General features: G+C 39.9%; 1 protein-coding gene across 2 annotated transcripts in view; it reads right to left on the minus strand.

Moving 5' to 3' along the window:
- Positions 1–21,848, minus strand: part of LOC108235825 (dynein heavy chain 9, axonemal) — a 194,607-nt gene that overhangs the window by 90,634 nt on the left and 82,125 nt on the right. For both annotated transcript variants that reach the window (XM_037980602.1, XM_025005916.2), the window contains exons 37-43: positions 16,492–16,653; positions 15,105–15,301; positions 9,431–9,593; positions 9,137–9,260; positions 6,988–7,130; positions 4,861–5,022; positions 4,417–4,650 (exon numbers count right to left, since the gene is read on the minus strand). In XM_037980602.1, coding sequence (XP_037836530.1) covers positions 4,417–4,650; positions 4,861–5,022; positions 6,988–7,130; positions 9,137–9,260; positions 9,431–9,593; positions 15,105–15,301; positions 16,492–16,653 — 1,185 coding nt within the window. The remainder of the gene's footprint in view (positions 1–4,416; positions 4,651–4,860; positions 5,023–6,987; positions 7,131–9,136; positions 9,261–9,430; positions 9,594–15,104; positions 15,302–16,491; positions 16,654–21,848) is intronic.

Below are 21,848 nucleotides of genomic sequence, written 5' to 3' on the forward strand. Positions count from 1 at the left end.
CACTGGATATGTTTCGTCCATTCTTTATGACCAAACGGCTGCAGATCATTCAGGTTGAATGGCTGCTGCATGTATCCAACAATCTTCAAGTCAAACCAGAGATTCTCAGGTGGACTGAGGTCTGAGCTTTTACTTAGGTATTTCAGGATATTTAATTTGTCCTCCTTAAACCACTGGAGTGTTGCTTCAGCAGTGTGTTTATGGTCATTGTCTTGCTGGAAGGTGAACCTCAATCCCGATTTCATATCTCTGGAAGATTCAAACAGGTTTCCCTCAAGAATTGTTCTTTATTTTGCCTCATCCATCTTTCCTTTAACCCACCACTATGTATCATATATAGATATAGATGGTGTTCTCAGCAATAAAGAACTGACCAGTCTGCCTTTTCTGTTTTCTTTAAGGAACTCTCGCCACTCTTCTATGAAGCCCAGCTCTGTGCAGCTTATAGTGGCTCAATGGAAACATCCTCCAATCTCTGCAGAGTTGGGAGTCTCTTTGTTCTACCTTTAGTCTCCTGGATGTTTTACTGATTATTGTCCTCTTTGTGGTCTGTGAGTTTTGGTGGACAACTCTTTCTTGGCAGGTTTGCTGTGGCATAATATTTTCATTTGCTAAAAATTAATTTATTAGTACTTCATGGGATTGATAGGGTTTGGGCATGTGTTATTACCCAACTCTGATCTGTACTTCTCTACAATTTTGTCTCTGACCTGTGTAAAAAGTTTCTTGGTCTATCAGAACAGGTGGATTTACAGTATATTGAGATCTTTTCATACTTAGATAGACATCAGGTGGGTGTTACTGAACTGATTTTGAGGATGATGGTTGGGGCTTAAAATCAAAAAATAGTGAATATATATACCCCCCCCCCCCCCACACACACACACACACCTACACACACACCCACACTCACTCACTTTTCAGTTTTAATGTTATTTTTTTTTAGAATGAATTGAAATAATTTTCCCCTCATTTAACTTTAAAAAGCTGTGGTGTTTTGTGCGGGTTCATTACCTATACTCAAGATAAAAATCTGTATAAATTCCAAGTTGTATGGCAGCAATATTAAAAAAGAAAATACCAGAGGGGTGAATATTTTTGCAACCCACTGTATTTCCCGTTGATAAAAGCATAATGAAGAGGAAAATAAGACAATCACAATTGTGCTGTTGAGCTGAAGAAATCACATATTCAGCAAGAGAAGACAAATTAATTTTGCATCTTGGGAATCTCTGTGAACCGACTTGTGTGACATTCAGTTTGTCATCTGCGTTTCATTGATATTCTTCAGGGATTTCCTTAGTTCTGATGTATAGGAGACAAATCTGACAAACTCAGTAATAATTTTACTGAAACTTTATCATCTCAGTTCTTTAAAGCAACAGATAAAATTTAATGCCTGGGGAAGATTATCAGTAAGAAAGACAAATTTCTTCTGTAAAATCATTATTCTCATTGGATTTTAAACAACTGTTTAATTAAATGTATTTAAAAGAAAAGGTGGTGTAACAGAACCGTAAAAATGTCTGTCTTTGAAGTTTTTTTAGGTGTAATGTAGTGTTGTGCAAGTTCCGGGAAGCTCTGCCAAATTGCAACACCAAGTCATACTCAATGGTTGTTTGTACCATGTGAATATCATTTCATCCGTAGTTTTTGACATTTTGTACCAAAAGAGTCTGAAACATCTAACACTTCTCACTCATTCCCTTACCATATGGATGAATCCTCACATGTATACAACCCTGCATGCACATACATGTGCAGAGGCACCAACTCCAATCATCTACATCACAGGTGTCAAACTCCATTCCTCGGGGGTCACTCTCCTGCATGTTTTAGATGTGTTCTTGCTTTAAAACACCTCTTTTAAATGGATGACTTGTTGCCATGCTCCCGGAAAACTTGATGATTTGGTGAGGAGCTAATCAAACCATTTGAATCAGGTGTGTTGGAGCAGAAAAACCTAAAACCTCCAGGACAGTGGCCCTCGAGGCCTAGAGTTTGACACCCCTGATCTACATGAAGCAATCGTGATGCATAAAGAACACGTACCAGGCTCAGACTCTCGACAGCCCAGGTGTGTTGAAGTAGGTGCTGTTTGTATGAAATACAAAAGTGACACAACATATTCTGTTTGTTTTCAACCAAACATTAAATTATCATGTATTTGGAGCTTAATACAACTGTAATTTTAATTTTCTCTCTTTAAGGCAATACCTCAGTGAGCTATGATTGTTGGAGACCAGTTGGTGACTGGCATTTGCAAGGGTGTCTCAAAAATCTTTTAAAAGGTTTGCAGGGGCTCCCATTTTTTTCCCATGAGTTCCAGCTAAAAACATTGTGGTGGTAATAACTGTAGCAGAAAACCAAAAACCAAAACCGTACTCAGACCAGTTTTATTAAGAATCTGTATCCAATCCATACTCTGATTTTGTGTTTAAAACAATAAAATCAGTTTTTGTGATTTAACAAAGAGACACAGAGATAAGTTAACAGTTGAAACCAGGAACCCTGAACCTGCTGGAGGTGGATTTATATGAACTTCTTTTAGAAGTCAAAATGTAGGAAAGAAATAAACCAATCACTTTGCGATTTATTAAGACTTGTGGTACACTCTGTGCTGCTAATTGAGTCATTTACCTTCCAAAAAGAAAAGGTCTTGACTGATATATTTATCTCTGCAGAAAGCAGAAAGGGGAATTTCTCCCTCTGTTCATTTATTTGGGCTGCCAAAACCAGATTGTATCAGGGGGATTGATTAGCGGGCCACGTTCATCTTAATTTGTAGAAGAATTGTACACTGACCTGCACTGGTGTTGGCACACTGCAGTGGTCATTACGGGAGTCAGCTGAGTGCGTCTGTGCTCACAGATCGTCCCAATGTTCAGGATGTTAAACACAGAACAGAACAGGTTTTACTGCCCTGCTGTTTGAGTCAAAAAGGCGCACCATCTCAAAACTTAAACAATATAAAAAGAATTGACAAGGTGTGTCAACATAATTGTATCTTTTAGTTCATCTTTCAAGGTACAGGCCTTTTTTGCTCAGTGTTTAGTGGCTTAACAAAAAATAAATAGAACATTTTGCTGAAGAGCCAAAGCTGCCTTACTGAATCTGAATTGTATTGTAATGGATCTGTTTGCTGTTTTGTTCAGGGCTCTGAGATGACCTTTGTTGTTGTACGCAGGTGTTAAACAAACTGAATTTACTTCAACTGAATTTATTTATTCAGAGTTTTAAAAAAGCAAACTAAACTCAAATCAACTGAACTGAATAGAACAGAAATTTAACTGAACCGAACTAAAATGAAGCAAATTCTACAGCTTGAAATGAAATAAACTAAAATAACTGGAACTGAACCAAACTTAATAAGATGTAAGTAAATAGAATTGAATGGAACTAATTTGGATTGGACTTAATTAAATTGCACTAAACTGAACTAAAGTAAATTTTAATAAATGGAACTCAACTGAATTTAATTTAATTTAAATATTTCTTTTAATTAACAAACTGATTTAAATAAAATTGAAATAATCAAATTTCACTCAACTAAATTTAACTAAACTAAATGGACTTAAATTGATTTGGATTTAAATAAATTAAACTGAACTGAATCAAAATATTGTATTAAACTGAATTTAAAATAAGTGAATTAAACTGAGTGAACTAATCTTAACAAAATTTAACTGAAATTAACTGAATTGAGTGGAACAAATAAATTCAATTTAATTAAATGGGAAGAGAGTATTATGAACAACCTTGTCCTACCTGGAGCTGGCCTCCCAAGCATGGAAGTGCTCATTACCAAGAACCAACTGAATTTCTTTATTCATTTACATCACAGGGTAAATTCATTCCTCTGACAGACATGTATGGCGAGCTGGCTCACGGCTCCAGGCTACAAGCCAGACCCAAGAAAAATCTGAAAGACCAACTGAAACAGCTTCTCAAAAAGTCCACGATACCTGTTGTCAGCTGGGGGCCACTGGGAATGGATTGTTCATCATCCTGGCTTGGCTCAATTGTTGACAATGTCCAAAAATTGGAATCAGAACAGGCTCTAGCAGCAAAAACAAAACTGCAACAAAGACATGAACATCATCTCCTACCACCGTCACCCCTGACTATTCAATGCCAAATCTGCCCCCAACTCTTCCACTCATGTCTTGGCCTCCACAGCTACCAGAAAGCACATAAACAGAAGCCAGATAACCCAAAAGGAAAATGATGATGGAGAACAAATTCTTGATTTTGAGGACATGCCTGATTATGTTCAGTAAAACCTTGGTGCCTATAAGGATCACGTGATAAACACGTCGACAATTGTGGGAGTTTAGCATCACAATCGTGGTTTTATTGAGCAGAAGTGTTTAAAAACTAAAACTTTTTTTGACAAAGGCAAGATTCAAGACGTACCTGAGCAGAGGTGCTGCTGAGCTTCTGCAGGCCGTTCTCCAGCCGCTCCATCTTGGTGCTCAGCTCTTTGCTCCTGTGACCCAGCAGGCTGCGGTACAGCTGGATCTGTTCCAGGAAGGACTTGGGTGTGGTGTAGTTGTAGCGTCGCTCGTTAGCCAGGTACTCCTTGGATATTTGATTGACGCTCGTGTGAACATAAGCCATGAACCTGCTCACTGACTCCTTTACCTGAGGCTGCAGGAATTGAAAAAATAAAAAAACAGCAGATAATTCAGCCAAATTTCTTAAGGTTCACACTGAGAATTTAATGTTCCTGGCCTCCAGTCTGCTGCTAAAATTAATCTCATATTGGTTGTGTTCCAATGGTTGACATCTAAAATCATATTCTCAGAGAGCGAACATCCTCTTTGCCTGTGTGACATGTAGATATTATAATGTTCTCACTTCAATGTTCTCCACCTCCTTCAGGAACCGGAGGCTGACCGACTCCAGTGCCTCCTGTGGCCACTCGTGGAACCAGTCGATTGCTGTGCAGTTGACCACGGCAGGGAACTTCCTGCTGCGAACTCTCAGTTTACTGCCCACAGGTGAGAAGCACAGAGCCACCTGCAACACACAGACAGATCACAGTCATGGTGTTTTCTCTGTGAAAGAGTTTTACAATCAGACAAAAGAAACAAAAAAAAAACCTTTCAGATAAGCACTTCCGTGTGGTCAAAAGGACCGATGTAAAACTGCAAACTAATTATCTGCTGTTCCATCATTAGGCAAATAAAGCTTCCAACAATCATGTGATTTAAAGGATCGTGTTGAGCTGTGGGACATGTCAGACCGATTTTCACTGCTGGAGACTAACAGCTGGCTCGTTGAGACGCTTAGCCAGATGTTCGATGTTATTAAAGAGAAGAAACAAACAAGCAGAAGGAACACCCAAAGACACTACTGATGGTAATCAATCAGCTCTGGGGAAGGAAGGCACTGAATATGAATATGTTCAAGCACCTTCATTGTCAAAAGTATTTTTTAAAACAAGGAAATTTGACACTTAAGATTCAAATTTTATTATTTGTGTTATCTTTTTACAGTTTGGACAAAACAGAGGGTTTCTACAGAAAATTCCGAGCACATGGCATAGTCAGTATTCGGTAGGCAAAGTCAAGTTTTTTTCTGAGCACTCTAAGCACCAACTGATTGTGTTTACGCAGCCTTCATCACAGTGTGGTCATTCTGCAAATCCACCAGAAAATTCACATTTTTTAAACATATTGATGCAGATTGCCATAACGTAGGAAGAAGTTTAGGGCATGTATTGGGGATTATAGAATTTTAGGGATCAAAATATGAGCCCTAGCAGAAATATGGATCTGTCTAATAAAAGCCTGGTACCTTAGCCACTTTAAGATTTAAGTGTTTTGACAACATTTCAGTGATAAAAGACCAAAAGTTTGATCAATGCAACTTAATAGTTTTATCTTTTCTATTCATTTTAAGGCTTAAGTTGATTTTTTTTTTTTGCCTCTGTTCAATCATATATAGTAGGAGAGAAAAATGGGTCTTTCGTTTGTAAAGGTTGCAGACCCCTCAGGTCATTATTTTTCTACATTTCTTAGCAAAAAACATGTTTATTAGGTAGGCACATTAAAAAATATATAATTAGGTCAGTGGCCTGACTAATCATAAATAAACACAGAAACATCCTGCAAAGATTTCTTTACTTTTGCTGGAATGGATAATACTGAGAAAATTTCATGTTAACCCCTCAAACTCATCTGGGAACCACTAACCAAAAACCCTTCTAAAAGCATCTTCAGCGGTGACTGAGTGTGTCAACTTATGCTGAACACACAGAGGGACACTGAATCATGCCCTCAGCACATTTCATGCAGCAGCATTTCTGAGAAAGAGTTCATTCAACCTACACAAACAATTTTAGCAACTAAACAGTCAGAAATCCACTCTTTAGAAAACTGGGCTCTTGTGGGATTGCCTTCTTTATTTATTCACCTCGACCCCCCTCCACACACACACACACATGCATCCACACACACAACCCAGGCAGGCTGAGGGGTGGAGGACGTGTGTGGTGGTGGTGGCACGCTATAATAACGACAGGATAAGCAGCCCTGTGGAATCTCTGTTTCCCTGGGGGAACAAAGCGGCTACACTTTGGTAAAAAAAATAAAAAATAAAAATATCTGCAGCTAAACAGTGGCTTTTCCGCTTGTGCTGGTGATTTATAATGACGTCCACCCCCTCACGATGTATTCAAGTTCATCTAAAAGTGTCAGGAATGAAAATTGTCTGGGGGAGAGGCTTCATCATAAAGCCAGATGTTTATCTAAGTGTGAGGGTTAGTTTTTTTTATTTATTTGTTTGGGAATGGTAAATTAGAATGTGAGGTGGCAAGCTTTCGCTATATTAAGAGAGGATGGGGATGAAACACAGACAAAGCTCTGTGAGGAAGATTAATGCTAAACTCTGGCCCCTGAGAACAATTGTTTCTGGATGATTACTTCAGAAATTCACAGTAAGGGAGAGCACACAGGGCCTCGTCCTATCTGTCCGCTTCACCTTGAGCTGTCTGCAAACACGGTCGATGAAGAACTTCCAACAGTTTTCTCTCGTATCCATCAATCCGGAGCTGCGGACCTCTAGCCTCACGCTGCCAATGATGTTCTCCACCTCGTCGTCTGGGAACAAGTCAGGAATCTCTCCTGAAATTAAAACAAAAAAAAAATCTCATTACTAAGTCACCGCCAAGTTTGCTTAAGTGAGTAAAACTGTGGAAAAAGTTTCTTATCTTGTTGAGATCTGAACTGACACTGAGCTCAGAGACATTTAAATCAAATCTAGCTGTGTTAATGGAGGTGCTGGCTGCAGGAGATCATACAGAGGACTTATGATAATGCACAGATCTGCTTTAAGTCACAGCCTCACACAGCTCCGGAAGAGCAGGAAGTGTGTATGTTAGCCTAAAACTTATCTCTACTGTAATTACAGGTGCTTGTGATTAAGTTCTTTATTTATCTTGATGTAACAACATAATTTCAGCTGGTTCCTATTCTCACTCTGGTTTGATATTAAGGCAAGAAAGTAATCTTTTAATAGCTACAGATTATTCCCATTTTGTTTCAAAGCACGCAAGCTAATTTGTGCCCAAACACAAAATAACACAGATCCGCTCACCGAGATACAGTACATGTAATAAAACATTTAGCATCCAGAAGGACTAGTTTTATTTAAACAAAACTTGGTCCACATGCAGGCCGGTGATGAGGATGTAAGTGATTCAATTTTGACGGAGCTGGTACGTCTAGAACAGGCACTAGTTGGCATTTTGTTGGCACAAGTGGAGTGGTAGTATTATCAGGTAGTTGCTGGGGTGTCTAACAGTCAATCCCAAAAATGAGTGAAAGAAAACAGACACAAAAGTGGCTAATAGATGCATTTAACATCATTACCAGCGTTTGATTTATTCAATTTTATTTGTTTAAACTGTCCCTTTACTGCAGCGGATAGATAAAATACACTTGTTTTTTTATTCATGTCACTAAAACAGTGGTTCAGTAATTTCTAAACTGGAATAAAAACTGAAAAGAAAAATGGAAGTCCACACCTTTTCAATTTTAGTGTTTTACATATCAGGATATACTAAAATAATTTGTTTTTTACCAGATTCTCAAATTATTCAAAGCTAACCTCCAATGTGCAAAAACACACAAAAAAACACAAACACACAAAACCAAAGCCAAAATAGAAAAGCTGACTGAAAAAATATACGGTCTGTTTAGAAATATTGCAGGAGAAAGACTCTTCTTTTTGGCATTGTTAGCAGTTAAAAAAAAACAGCATAACACCACTAACCCCTCATATCAACAGTCAAGCCCAGTGGTAGAGGGATAATGATTTGGGCTTATTTTGCAACTCTAGGACCTTGCAGCTATTGAGTCAAACTCATCTGTAAACTAAAGTATTTGAGAATCTAATGTGACAACAGAACAATGATCCCAAACACAGCAGCTACTCTGCAACAGAATGGCTGAAAAAGAAAATAATCTAGGTGTTGCAATGGTCCACTCAAAATCCAGACCTCAACCTGATTGAAATGTAGTGGTGGGACCTGAAGAGAACTGAGCAGAAACAAATGTCTGAAAACTTTAATGAACTCAACCAACATTGGAAAAAAGAGTGGGTCAAAATTCCTCCACAATCACGTGAGAGCCTGATAAAGTCTTCCAGAAAATAACTACTTGAGTTACTACAGCAACAGGAGGTTCTACAAGCTGTTGGATCATAAGGTGAACTTAGTTTTTGAGACCCAGCTTTCCCATTTTGGCTTCATTTTTGTTTAATACATATTGAGATGGTGACATCTGTTGTTGTACATTTAAGGTTAGACTTTTGAGTTTTGAATTTTTGAATCTGGTTAAGATCAAATCATTTTTAATATGTCCTCATACATAAAACCCTACAATTTAAAGAGGGTGGACTTTTTTTTCCCTATGTCTGTACATGGGTTTGGGTTTAGTATTCTATTTTCACAGAGCCAGTAGTCTTTCAAAGCCATATTTTATGAAGTGTGGTGCATTAATTACTAAATGATCACATCGATCTAAAGTTTTGGTTGTTTTTGTTGGAGAGTAATGCTGCAGAAACTGCACCACAGTGATTTGTTGGTGTGCCGAAGCAGAATCATTATGACATGCAGTAATTAGCAAACCTGATGCCAACAGATCGTTGACCAGAACAAGGAACTTCTCATCTGCCACTTGGGCATCAGTCATCAGGAACACTATGCCAATATTCTTCACGCCAGCTTTGATGTAGAGGGACGCCAGTTCGCTCTGAATGAAAGGGGAGGGAGAGTGACTGCCGTGACTGTTTGTGTGGATTAAAAATAGATATTCCAAGGATCAGGTTCCACATTTAAACACCAGCTTGTCGTCCAAATACAAACGTTTAAAAAGTCATTATGGGACAGACCCTTCAGGGGTGGAAATTTAGAGCTTCTAACCTTTAAGTCAGTGAGACCATAGCCCTTTCTCAAGGTGATCTGAAAAACGTCCAGATTGGAGATGAAGGCAGCCAGTCGGGTCAGACTCTGCTTGCCACTGCCGCCCACACCGACCAGCAGCGCATTGCCCCGCGGAGACTCCAGGATTCGGTTTATTCTGCAGCTGCAGGCAAAGAGCAGACAGTCGGAGGGGGAGAGAAATGAGAGGTGTGAAGGAGGGATGAGTGGAAGGGTGAGAGAAAAGGTGGGTGAGGAAAGCTGGATGAAGACAGCGTCTGACTCACAGAAGAAAACAAACAGGAAGTTTGTTTCTGTCCCTTTCTCTGATTCTATTAAAGCTGCCTGATGGCATCCAATTTCACTGACTTAAAATGGCAATTACAATATTTTTGCCTGCCTTTCAGTGGCAGGTGATAATGTTTTTGCCAGTGTGTGTGTGTGTGTGTGTGTGCTCATTTGTCTGTAGTTTTACCAAAATATTTTATGAACCACTAGCTGGATTTTGATGAAACATCTACATGCACATCTACAACTAATTGACTTTTGGAGTCAACAGGATAAAAGATGGTCACTATAGCCAATCAAATTGGGCAAGTGCAAAAATGGTTATAACTGAGTCAATTTTATAGATATTTGGTGTAGTAGTAGCTAAGAGTCATTCACAACACATTTTATGGGCTAACTGATCACACAAGATCTTTCTTTAAATTTTGCCATTAACAATTGGAGTAAACTTTGTCTGTGTGTTAGTTAAATATCTTAACATGAGGTATTTAACTCTCCCTTACTGTGAGGTATTTCAATAAAACTCTCACTAAGCAATCATTAGATGTATATCTACATCATTAAATGTATATCTACAACTCATTAACCCAATTCAAGCCTGCTGCCACAGCTAATAAACATTAACAAACACAAAAATGCCTATAACTCTGTCAAATTAACAAATATGGGACTAAATAGCACAATATTGTGTAAAATTACACCTAAAATTATTTTCCAGGTTTGACTAAAAGGACTATATCGTTGTCATTTCTAAACACAAGATGATCTCATTTTAAAATTCTGGCATGGAAATTAGCAGGCCTTTAATTCAAAACTGCACAAGACTCAGAAACAGTCCTCAACAAAACAGGAAGAATGTTCTCTGATGAATTGATTTCATTAACACGTCTGTTGCTCCATTTGTGCTGCATCAGAGGAAGAAGCTCACGTTTTACATGCAGAGCCACAAATCTCAGCTGCTGTTTTCCCTGTTCACAGAGCGGATGACATTTTGAATTCCATCTCTTTCTAATGATAGTTTTTGCTGCAGCTGCAATGATGATTAAACAGTTTTCAGTGATTCTACATCGGATGACATTTAAACTTCTTAGACACAACCTGGCCCTCAGCACAACAATTCTACAGTTTGACTGCTTTCATATCTTAAATCAGACATTTTCGCTTTTACAGCTCATAATCACATGCCACCAATAAAAGTGGGTTATCATGGAACTGCCTGTGTCTGTACAATATGTGTTTGTCTGTGCCATTAGTAAAAGATCTCATGAACAAGTAGACAGATTAAAATGAAACTCTAATAAAGTAATCATTGGATGGCCGCCACAGCTAAGCCACTTAAGCAAACACAAAAATGGCTATAACTCAAACAATTGTACAGATATTGAGCAAAAATTTATGTGGTAGTAACTCATAGCCACACTATACTCTCCAGCCTTGTTTAAAACTCTGGTTTGAAAGGTGGTGGGCGTTATGCATTCCTTCAAGGAATGCTACGTTTATTTTAAATGCTTCCATGACTCAGACACCAACTCATACTTCATCTGCTCTCGTGATTATGAGACAAGTTTATTCACTCAGTGCTGTTCCTCTCCAAACGTCTATTTAGATGCTTCTGTTGATTTCATCTACTTTCTGCAAACAAAACAACTGCAATACAACATTCAGAGTTTTGACTTAACCTGACAGCGCAAATATTTGGAACATTTCAGCTTTAGCCTTTAAGGGATAGTTCATATTTTCTGAAGTGGTATAATGTGCTACTGATCAGTTTGTGTTTAACCTGCAGCAGACAGCAGTTTGAGGAATTTCAGTTTAGAGAGTCGGGGAGAAGGAGGGAGTCAAAGTAGTTTATTTTCAGAAGAGAGCCTATTTACAGTACCTAAAATCACATCCATGCCTCTTGAACATGTTACCAAAACTTCAAAGTATTTTACTGGGATTTTATGTGTTGGACCAACATAAAGAAGAACATAATTGTGAAGAGGAAAGAACAGGATACATGATTTTAAAAAAAACTTTACAAATAAAATTCTGAAAAGTGTGGTGTAGATTTGTACTCAGCCCCTTAACTCTGATACCCTAAACTAAAATCCAGAGCAACCAACAGCCTTCAGAAGTCATCTAATTACTAAATAGAGTTCACCTGTGCGCAACTTAATCTCAGTAAAAATACAGCTGTTCTGCGAGGACCTTAGAGGTTTGTTACAGAACATTAGTGGTCAAATATGCTGGTGTTGGTTTTCAGTTAGTGATGGGTAAATTAAGCTTTTCTGAAGCACTGAAGCTTGCTTTGGAAAAGGGTTCATTATTCGAAGCTTTCCAACACAGTCCTCTTTGGTGCTATCTTGTGGCAAAAAGTATGAAGAGCCACTTAAACAAACAAAATAAAGCGCTTTATCATGACGAAGTTGAAAGTTGTTTAATATCATGAGATATTTTTGTCTATTTTCGCTGTGCTGCTTTGAACAGGTATTTTTTTTGTGGGTGAAAGAATAAAGTTATGGTTGTTTATGGTTTAAATAAATAAACTCAAATGGCAGAATGTCCTCTCTTCCTCACTGGCTTCATGTATCACTATCTCGCTGATTTGTTATTTCACACTACTTCCTCTCCAAAGCACACCACAAATCCCGCCAATGATTCACGTCCTTTTACACCTTTTGAATCAAGCACTAAAGCAGTGACGTAACTTCAACATTTTCGAAGCTTCGGACGTCATTGATCTTGTGACTTTTGCCGAACGAATCCCGCTCCGACACAGATTTCTTTCACCAGATTCCTGGTCAACTCTCAGTGGGGCGCTCCTGCTCCATTGTTCCCAGGAACAGACCAGGTAGTCAGGTGGGACTGGAAGAGCAGAAGGCCCCTCTAAATGGTTGAACAGGATTTGATGAGACTGAGGAAGCCAAAGTGACCTTTCCCAACCTTTCCCTCGTGGTTCTCACTCCCAACTTGATACACTTTTTAAAAAAAATCTTTAAACTTTTTAAAAGTCCATAGTTGATCCAAAATGCTGCTGCCAGAGTTCTGACGAGTGTAAGGAGAGATCATATTTCTCCAGTTTTAGCTTCTCTCCATTGGCTCCCTGTCCAATTCAGTACAGAATTTAAAGTATTGCTTCTAACATACAAAGCTTTCGACAACCAAGCTCCATCTTACACAGAGTTTCCCCTTTGCTGAGCCTGCTGTCAAGCTAAGCTCCGCTTGTTTATTATAAATATGTCATTTTTTATAGATTTTTTTCCCACCTGCACCCCCCAAACCGCTACCTTTATCTACCTCACCGCGCGAGGGTACGCGCGCCAACAGTGACGCAATGGCGCTGTCCCCGCCCCTGCGCAAAGGTCGGTGTTGCGGCGTGCACTTTTTGTAATTTGGCAAAAACCGTGCACGCCGCCCTCCATTTAACCATCTGCTTTCTTTTTACCATATTTCCCCCTGGTAATGTAGCGTACTGCCCCTTGTCTTTTCGGAGAATACCGCTCCAACTAAGCGCCAAGTATAAACGCCCCCACTGTTCGCTGAGCCCTGTGGGATTCTAATGAGCCCTGAGGCCGAGCTACCTTCAGCTACCGCTGGAGTTAGCACGCCGTCGGAGCCACAGCAATAAACAACAAATGAGTGGGTTTAACCAAAAATGGTTAGTTGAGCCAAAATTCAGCGGGTGGCTTTACATGACCGAATATGGTAAGCGTGTTTTGTACTTAGTAAAAATATTAATATGAAGCGACCTAATTTATCCTTGTTTAACAGTAAAATTATTCTATTAAATTCAGCATTACATGCTTTGTTTTGTTGTTACATGTAGTGATCCAACATGCAGCCTGTGCCACAAAAAGCACAGTACAGTACAGTATTTCTGTTTTTCAGAGTTCTGTGTTGTTATTCATTGGCCTTGATGTGAGACGTGTGTTGGTGCCTTGTTTGCTCCTTTTCGTTTATGTTAATTTAATTTGTTTGTAAATGTGCCTTAAATTAGGATTCAAATTAGGTGCAAACAATTATTTATTTATTTTAATTTTATTTTTTGTTTGTTTGTTTAAAAAAGTATTTCAAAAGTGCCTGTTTGTAAAACTGTAGTTATGTAAATATTTGACACAAATATCCTGCAGGGCTCTGCGCATGGTGCACAGAACTAAGCGCTCGGTGGAGGCTTTTATAGGTGCAGTATTCTACAAAAAGACGGGGGGCAGTACACTAAGTAACCAGTGGAAATACGACGAAAAAGAGAGAGCAGATGGTTGTCACATCAAATATGGCTGCACATATTCAGGAGGAAGAACTGTTGTGTTTCTAGCTGAAATACAGAGAGGATGTTTCAACTTGAAGCATTCAGTTTGACTTTCATTGATTTATTTACTTATTTGCTTTAGTTGTGATTCGCCCATTATAGGACTAATATTTCCCTCTGTGGTCTATAAACACTCCTTTTTATCAGCTGCAGCAGCCGTGAGTTTTGAACCACATAATTATCTTTGTGATCTCTCACAGAGGGATCATATAAATGCTGACAAAGGCGAACCAGCTCCGCTAGACCACCAAAAATCGTCCATTATGAACAGAGCGCGGTGCACACGGTCCACACCAAGTTCCAAAAGGTGCACAACGCAACACCGCACGGGACCTTCGAGCAGGGGCGGGGACAGCGCAATTGCGTCACTGTTGGCGTGCGCATCCTCGTGCGGTGAGATAGATAAAGGTAGCGGTTTTAGGGGTGCGGGTGGAAAAAAACGTGTATAATAAAAATGACTTATTTATAATACAAAAGTGGAGCTTAGCATGGCGGCAGGGTCATCGAAGCCTGGTGACCTGCCAATCTTATAATACACTGGGGGAAATCCTGTATAGTGTTCAGAGATGACTTTTGATGGGAATTGGCATTGTATAAATAAACTGAATTGATTTGAAAAGTTTGGTTTTAGTTCAGTTAACCTATTTTGTTATTGTAATTTATTTTCTGGTTCTTGTTTTGTAGATTTCAGCTAAATTAACTCCAAAGACAAGAAGTAGAGTGAGTGGAGATTATGCCATATTTGGTCCCATATCCACTGTTTGTAGCCATGGAGACATATACAGTATGTAGGGTCGGAACAGCGTGGGTTTATGGGAGTAAAAAATATCTCAGTGACTCGATGTGTCACAATCACGTCTACAAATAGTGAAATTGCAACAAATCCCTTAATGGTTGTGTAGGACAACTATGTGACAAAACAACTATAAACTTTTAATATAATAAACTTTGTGGATGGAGTGATTCATTCATTGTTCATTTTTTTTACATACTCGGAAGTAAAGTTGTTCATTCTAAAATAATTTTTACTAACAATAAAATAAACTCAAAAAAATGTTTTGTTCCAACCTTTCCCTCGAGTTCCCAACCCGAACTCACATGTGAGCCATGGCGTCCTCAAACAGCACCAGGTTCAGAGTGGCATTGACCTCGTTGTAGCTGTCCAGAACCTCCAGCAGGATTTTATTCAGGCTGCTCCAGGACTCTGCAGCCATGTACCTGGCCTCCCCCAGCCCCCGGGCAAAGTGGCAGTACAGGTTCATCTCCCTGGTCTGCTGCAATACCACATCCATGTCCTCAGGAAGGGGGAGGGGGGAGAGAGAGGGTGTTACATACACACAGCAGTGGTAAACACACAGAGAAACACACTCCTCCACCTTCTAGCATAACATTATTGTTAAAGCTAAATGGTCAAGACAGGGACACAGATGAGTATCTGAGCAGAAGCTGACCCAGTTCATGTTGGCACTGCTGGTTCCTAAATGTTTCACTGCAGAGTTTGTTGGTCTCTAATAAATAGATGGTTTATCTGAAACAAAACACGAGTGCGAATGAGCTAATTATTGCCTGCTACCATGAAAACTGGCCTATAATGTTACTAATAATGTTACTGACTGTGTCTGTATCTCATGATCAAAATATGTCATGATCCAGTGAATGGATTTTAATCAAACTATCAGAATCACAATCATTGGATGTACATCTACAACTGATGAACTACTGAAGACAGCTTGATTCAAGATGGCTGCCATAGCTTATCAACCTTAGCTAACACAAAGCTGGTTATAACTTAGTAAAAGGTATTAAGCTAAAATTTGGTTTGGTTGTAGCTGAAACTCATCCCTAACTTAAAACTTTTATATGAGACAGTGAGCAATATGCATTTCTTCCATGACTGCTAGTTGTTCCCTAAAATCAGGCCTCCATCCTATTCTAGTGTTGTCTTTACTTTCACAGTACTACGATACATTTTTCACAATTTGTCACAGAACCAAACTCTCCACAGAGATACTTATTTGGATGTAAAAATAGAAAATTCCTCAGTGATCAGAACCATGTTGTCATAAACTCACAACAGCTTTAATCTCCTGTTGTTGGGCGGACAGGATCACCTTCTTCCTCTAACTCTGTGTCTGCAGGGGTGTGTACACGTACACTTGTTAGGTTCTTCGTCGTAGCATGACTAGTGTGTACCAGAGAGGGCAGTGAGGGAGCAGTGGACAGGAAACCATTAAAATGCTTTCCAATTTGCTGGCCTGCCAGTGCAGACCCTGACAGCCAGACCCCCAGACCACACTGATTATTATTCTCCACAATTCTCTGCAGACCCTCTGCCCTTTCTCCCCCTTCCCTGAACCTCTTCCTCTTTGGTGTGTTGGTCACTGATTTTCAGGTGCAGACACAGAGCAGGCAGCCAAATGATCCCCCCACACCCCCAGCCCCCAGCCCTACTGTCTTCCTCCAATGAACTTGATAAAACTCTCACCTCATAAAACTTTTTCACCATGTCTGCCTGCAGCTTATCAAAGATCTGGATGTCCTGCTTCTCCGCCAGCTTGTCTCGGTAGACCCGTTTTGACTCGTGCAGGTAGATTTTCAGCAGGTCTGATGGGGCTGTTAGACACTCATTGGTACAGAAGAGAATGCCCTGAGCAGAGAAGGTGGGGGAAGGAGGAATGAGGCTTTGAGTTTCATTTTAGAGGCTGATTTGGCCCATTTACAGCAGAACAAGGAAGTAAATACAGCACCGATGTTGAGGGTAAGTCACTTGACACTGAGTGGGCAGGTTGTTAGTGGATGTGACAGAGAAACTGAATATAATGACAGCACTTTTCTTCTAATTGTCACAGAATTATTGCTTCACGTGGACAAGTTCAGCGGGAAGAAGTTGTATAGAAGACTTGTTTAAATAAAGGAAAGAATATGTAATCCATGAAACAGTTATGTTTTATAAAACCAACAATTTAGTAATTTTTGAAGTGATGTTTTGTCAAATGGTTATAATTAATTTGTACCTTATCAACTGTGACATCAGTCAGAGCACGCAGAATGGAGAAATCGAAGTCCAGGCTAGACCAAACACAAGTCTGTTTTTTTATTGTTTTTCAAACAAATTTAGTTTCACGTTACGAACAGTCTTGCAATCTGTATCTCTCCCTCTGCAAGTCGCAGCAACAACTCTTATGTTTCCTAATTATTGCTGAGGCAGTTGTAGACAAAACATCACATTCTCAATAAACACTGTCTTAACAGATGAACGTGTTATCAAAACAGTGGTAGGAGTTCTAACTAGAAGCAAAGTTTCTCTGGAATAGTGTGACGATAAAAAGAGAAAACAATCATTGTTATTCAAATTAAACAAGATTTTAGTACAATTTCCAGTTATGGCCTCTAAATAATCCTCCCTGTTATTAAATGAATAACTAAAGACGATAAGAAATGATATAGTTCAGACATGAACATGAACATAAAAATTGTAAACTCCTTTGCATAAAGGCATTATTTCCCTCTTAATCTAAATTCTTGTGTTCCAGCTGTAGATGCTTTGTTGAGAATCTGGAATGTCCCAAGAACAAACATTTTAGGTAAAAACATAAAAACATTCAAATTACATCCAAATTGGACCATTCTTTCTGGATGCTATAAATCCAAGAGTTTGAAACACAAAGTTTAATCTATATTGAAATAGTGATCTGATTGCTGAATAAAGTCCAAAAACAAAGTGTGGCAGTTACATGGCTAATTCATAGATGAAAACAAATGGGGATTTGAGTCTTTATATAATTATTTTCTTCCAACTTAGAACAACAACAAATCACGTCAACAAGCTTATGAGTGTTTAGTGGATGATGGATGACGAGCATGTCTGTAGCTGAGGACTGGGTGACGTGGCTGCTTTCCCACAGAGGCACAGATGATGCATTTGGGTGGAACTCGACATGGTCTAGGTGCATCATATAACAGGTGTTGTATAGGATGAGGGGAGGGGTCCCTGCGCGGGCTGTCACCCAGGAGACAGAGGCAGGCAGATGTTGCACGTCTCCAGCCCCAGAACCTATCCTAATCAACAGAATCATCTCTGGGGGTAAAGCCAGCTGAACCTGATCTGCCTTCGAAACACGAGGCCGCTGAATGTGACAACTGGCTGCTAAATCCACTGTGTAATTGTGCAGATGGGGAGGGGGTGGTGTGCAGTGTATGGAATCCCATCGACACTTCTTAGGGCTTCAAAAAAAGTCAAGAATCTTTGTGCTTTTCATAGATCTGCTTTTTTCTCCTTCATTTCTTTGCTTTATAGTATCAATCACGACACCTGGCACTTACTGTCTACAAAAACAAAACACCATATGGCGCTCTGTGTACGAGTAATGCTCTCAACCTTAGCTGTTCGCCCGTTAAACAAACAGCAAAGCACTAACAAATGGAGAGGAGAGAGAACTTTTTTCTTTATTCTTTGGCAGACCATCTCAATGTTTCTGTCCCTGATCTTTCATTGCTTTGTTCAGCTCAGAGGAGAGGGATTAGAGTTCTGGGTTCTGACATGAATCTGCTGTATAGGTCTGCCTCCATCTATCTGCAGTGAGCTCTCTTCCCTCGAAGCCTGACAGCTGCTCTGAGCCCCAAACAATCTTTGCCCCGCTAACAAATGCACCCAGCTGACTACCCTCTGGACATCATGCAGACATATAGAGCAGTCAGTACAGTTTGTACCGTGAGTCTCTTCCCTTCCCGCTCACTTCATCCATCCCTCTTCCCCTCCCTCCGTCTTTCTCCTGCAGCTCTTGAGCATTGAGGAGCTCATTTAGGCTGATGTGAAGAAGACAGGCCAGTGGATATGCCCGTCGGTCATGACAGTGAACAAACATCAGCAAACAGAACTCTTTGACAACGCTCCTTGCTGGATGCCAAACAGTTTGTCTTGCCCTATTAGTGGAATTTAGCTACTCTACTTCACTCACAATACGTTGACTTATTAGCAGGCCAAACTGATTACCTTTAACCCTTTACCTTGCATTATAACTGCAGTTAACTTTTCTTTTGCATTTATAGTGTGGCATTTAAATTTTGAAAATCTATCTTCGGCTATTTATCTTCATTCATCTCATTGAATAGTGCATACAGCACTGAATATATCCAATGGGTGGCGCTGTTGTGCCTAAATATGAATGTCTGAAAACTGTGGAAACAAACTTAGGTAACTTGGCGCTGCACAGCTACTCATAATTTACACAAAGTATGAGAACATGTCCAGGTAAGAAAAAGATCTTTTCACATATCATTTTCAGGCCTTCTAAAATAATTTTTTAGTTGAAGGAAATAGGTTTGGCAACAATACATATATCTATGAATCCTCAAAAAACAGAGTTGACCGCTCGTTTAAGTTGCCAGTTTATGGATGTGAACACCGTGGCTCAAGGTGTGAGTTTCTCATTTTAATCACATTTTTAACTATTATTCAATTTGTAAGCTATACAGATGTAATATACATACAAATGTTTGTCTATTTGTTAGAATTCATAATGTGTAAATGCCTAAGCTGTGGCTTCATATTTTTTGAGATAGCGCTATCTGAAGCAACCCATGCAGATCTGGATAGAAGATTGGCACTAATCATTTGAATGGTGAGCACTGTTTTTGAACCAATGTTCACAGCTCAAAAATATACAGTATCATACAGTTATGATAATTACTGTATATTGTTTGTCTCCCTCTCTCTCTGTATTTCACTTTGACCACCCACAAGATGGGTCAATTTTGGTAACTTATGAACATTTGTAAAGAAATATATTATTGTTAATGAAGTAATGTTATAATAACTGTAATGTTGTTTTTTTGTTGTTGTTATCTTTCAGCAATAATAGAGTGTTGTATATATTATGGGTGAAGTAGCAGGCACACGTCTGTTGTCCATGTGCCTGCTGACCCATGTGAGTCTGAGCATGAGGATGACCAATACACAGGTGCCAAATGAAAATATGAAGCTTCTTTACATCACTGTTCATAAATATTCAATCAATTTTTTTTCAAAGTAAACAACTGAGCATCATAGATTATATATGATTTCAATGACATTGTTGGCTTTATAAGTATTAATAGATAAGAAATAAATTTGTTAAATAAATTAAAGGTTATTAAACAAAAACACAAATCCATCCATCCATTATCTGCCACTTGTTCAGGAGTTAGGTCACTTCAGGAGAAGTCCAGAAGTCCTGACATCACTTTCCACAGCCACCTCTTCCAGCTATTCTGAGAAGATTTCAAGGATTCCAGCCAAGAGACATAGTCTCTCTAGCATGTCCTGTGTCTTCCCTGGGGTCTCCTCCCAGTTGAACATGCTCAGAACACCTGCTTTGGGAGGTTTCCATGGGGCATCCTGTCCAAATGATCAAACCATCTCAACTGGCTCCTTCCGATGTGCAGGAGCAGCACTACTTTGAGTCTTTCATGGATAATTAAACTTCTCACCCTATCTTTAGCTGAGAGTCCAGCAACCCTGTAAATAAAACACATTTTGACTACCTGTATCTAAGATCTCGTTCTTTCGGTCCTCTGCTTTGCTGGGATGCAGCTGAAGTTCTGTCAGAGGTAGGAGTTGAACATCTTTCTGATAGGTTCTTCATCCAGGGGTTCCCAGCAAACCCTCAATACACATTTTGGTCTATCAGGTCCATCCAGCATCATTCCCTGCCATCTGATCCAACTCACCACCAGGTGGCAATCAGTTGACAGCTCCACTCCTCTCTTCACCTTAGTCATGTCATTTGTCAGCCACAGAGCAAATGACAGGACTACAAAGCCTCATCAATCTACGGCTTAGGGTGTCCTGACACCATTTGGACTTAAGGGCACCTTTATGTTTGAAATTAATGTTTGTTATGGACAAAACGTAATAAGCACAAAAGTCCAAAAACAGAACACCACTTGGATTCAGATCAGTGAGGCTGTTCCACCCAATCGTGCCCCTACAGGATACACTGTTGCTACCCATGTGAGCACTGAATTCCCCCAGCAGAATGCAGGAGTACCCAGCTGGAGGACCTTCCACCACCCCTGCTAAGGACTCCACGATGGCTGGGTACTCTGAACTGCCATTTTGCGCATAGGCACAAAGAATAGTTAGAGTCTGTCCCCTCCATCTGAAGGCCCAGTGAAGCTACCTTCTCATCTACTGGGGAAAAAACACAGGTGCCAAGCTAGGTGCCCACACCAGCGCAGTGCCTCTCACCACGGGCAACTACAGAGAGGAATAAGGTCCAGCCCCTCTTAAGGAGCTGTGTGTTGAGGAGAGTCTGAGAATATACAGTTGGTACCTGTCAAGCTTACGCACAAGCTCAGGCTCCTTCCCACCAGAGAGGTAACATTTCATGTCCCAAGAGCCAACTTCAGTAAGCTAGGCTCAGAGCACGATGGCCTTCACCTTTGTATGTTGCCAAAGTACATTGCACCCAACCCATACGGCTCCTCCTGCAGGTGATAGACCCACAAGAAGGCAAACTCATTTAATTTATTTGGGCTGAGTCCACCTAAGCCCTATGGCTAGAGGCCCAGTCACCAGCACTCACCGAATAGACCTTCCCCCAGGCCTGGCTCCAGGATAGGGCCCCTGTAACCCACATCCAAGCAAGGGACATTTTTGTTTTGTTTTGTTTTTGCTATCCATACAAGTGTTGTGAATCACTCTTTGTCCGGCCTGTCACCTAGGATGAATCTGTCTTGGCAGACCCTACTGGAGGGAATTGCCCCTGACAGCATAACTCCTAGGATCATTCAGGCACACAAACTCCTCCACCACGACAAAATTTTGATTCATGGTAGAGTGTTTTTATAAGAAAGCACTCC

Source organism: Kryptolebias marmoratus, linkage group LG17 (assembly GCF_001649575.2).
Source record: "Kryptolebias marmoratus isolate JLee-2015 linkage group LG17, ASM164957v2, whole genome shotgun sequence".
NCBI lineage: Eukaryota > Metazoa > Chordata > Actinopteri > Cyprinodontiformes > Rivulidae > Kryptolebias > Kryptolebias marmoratus.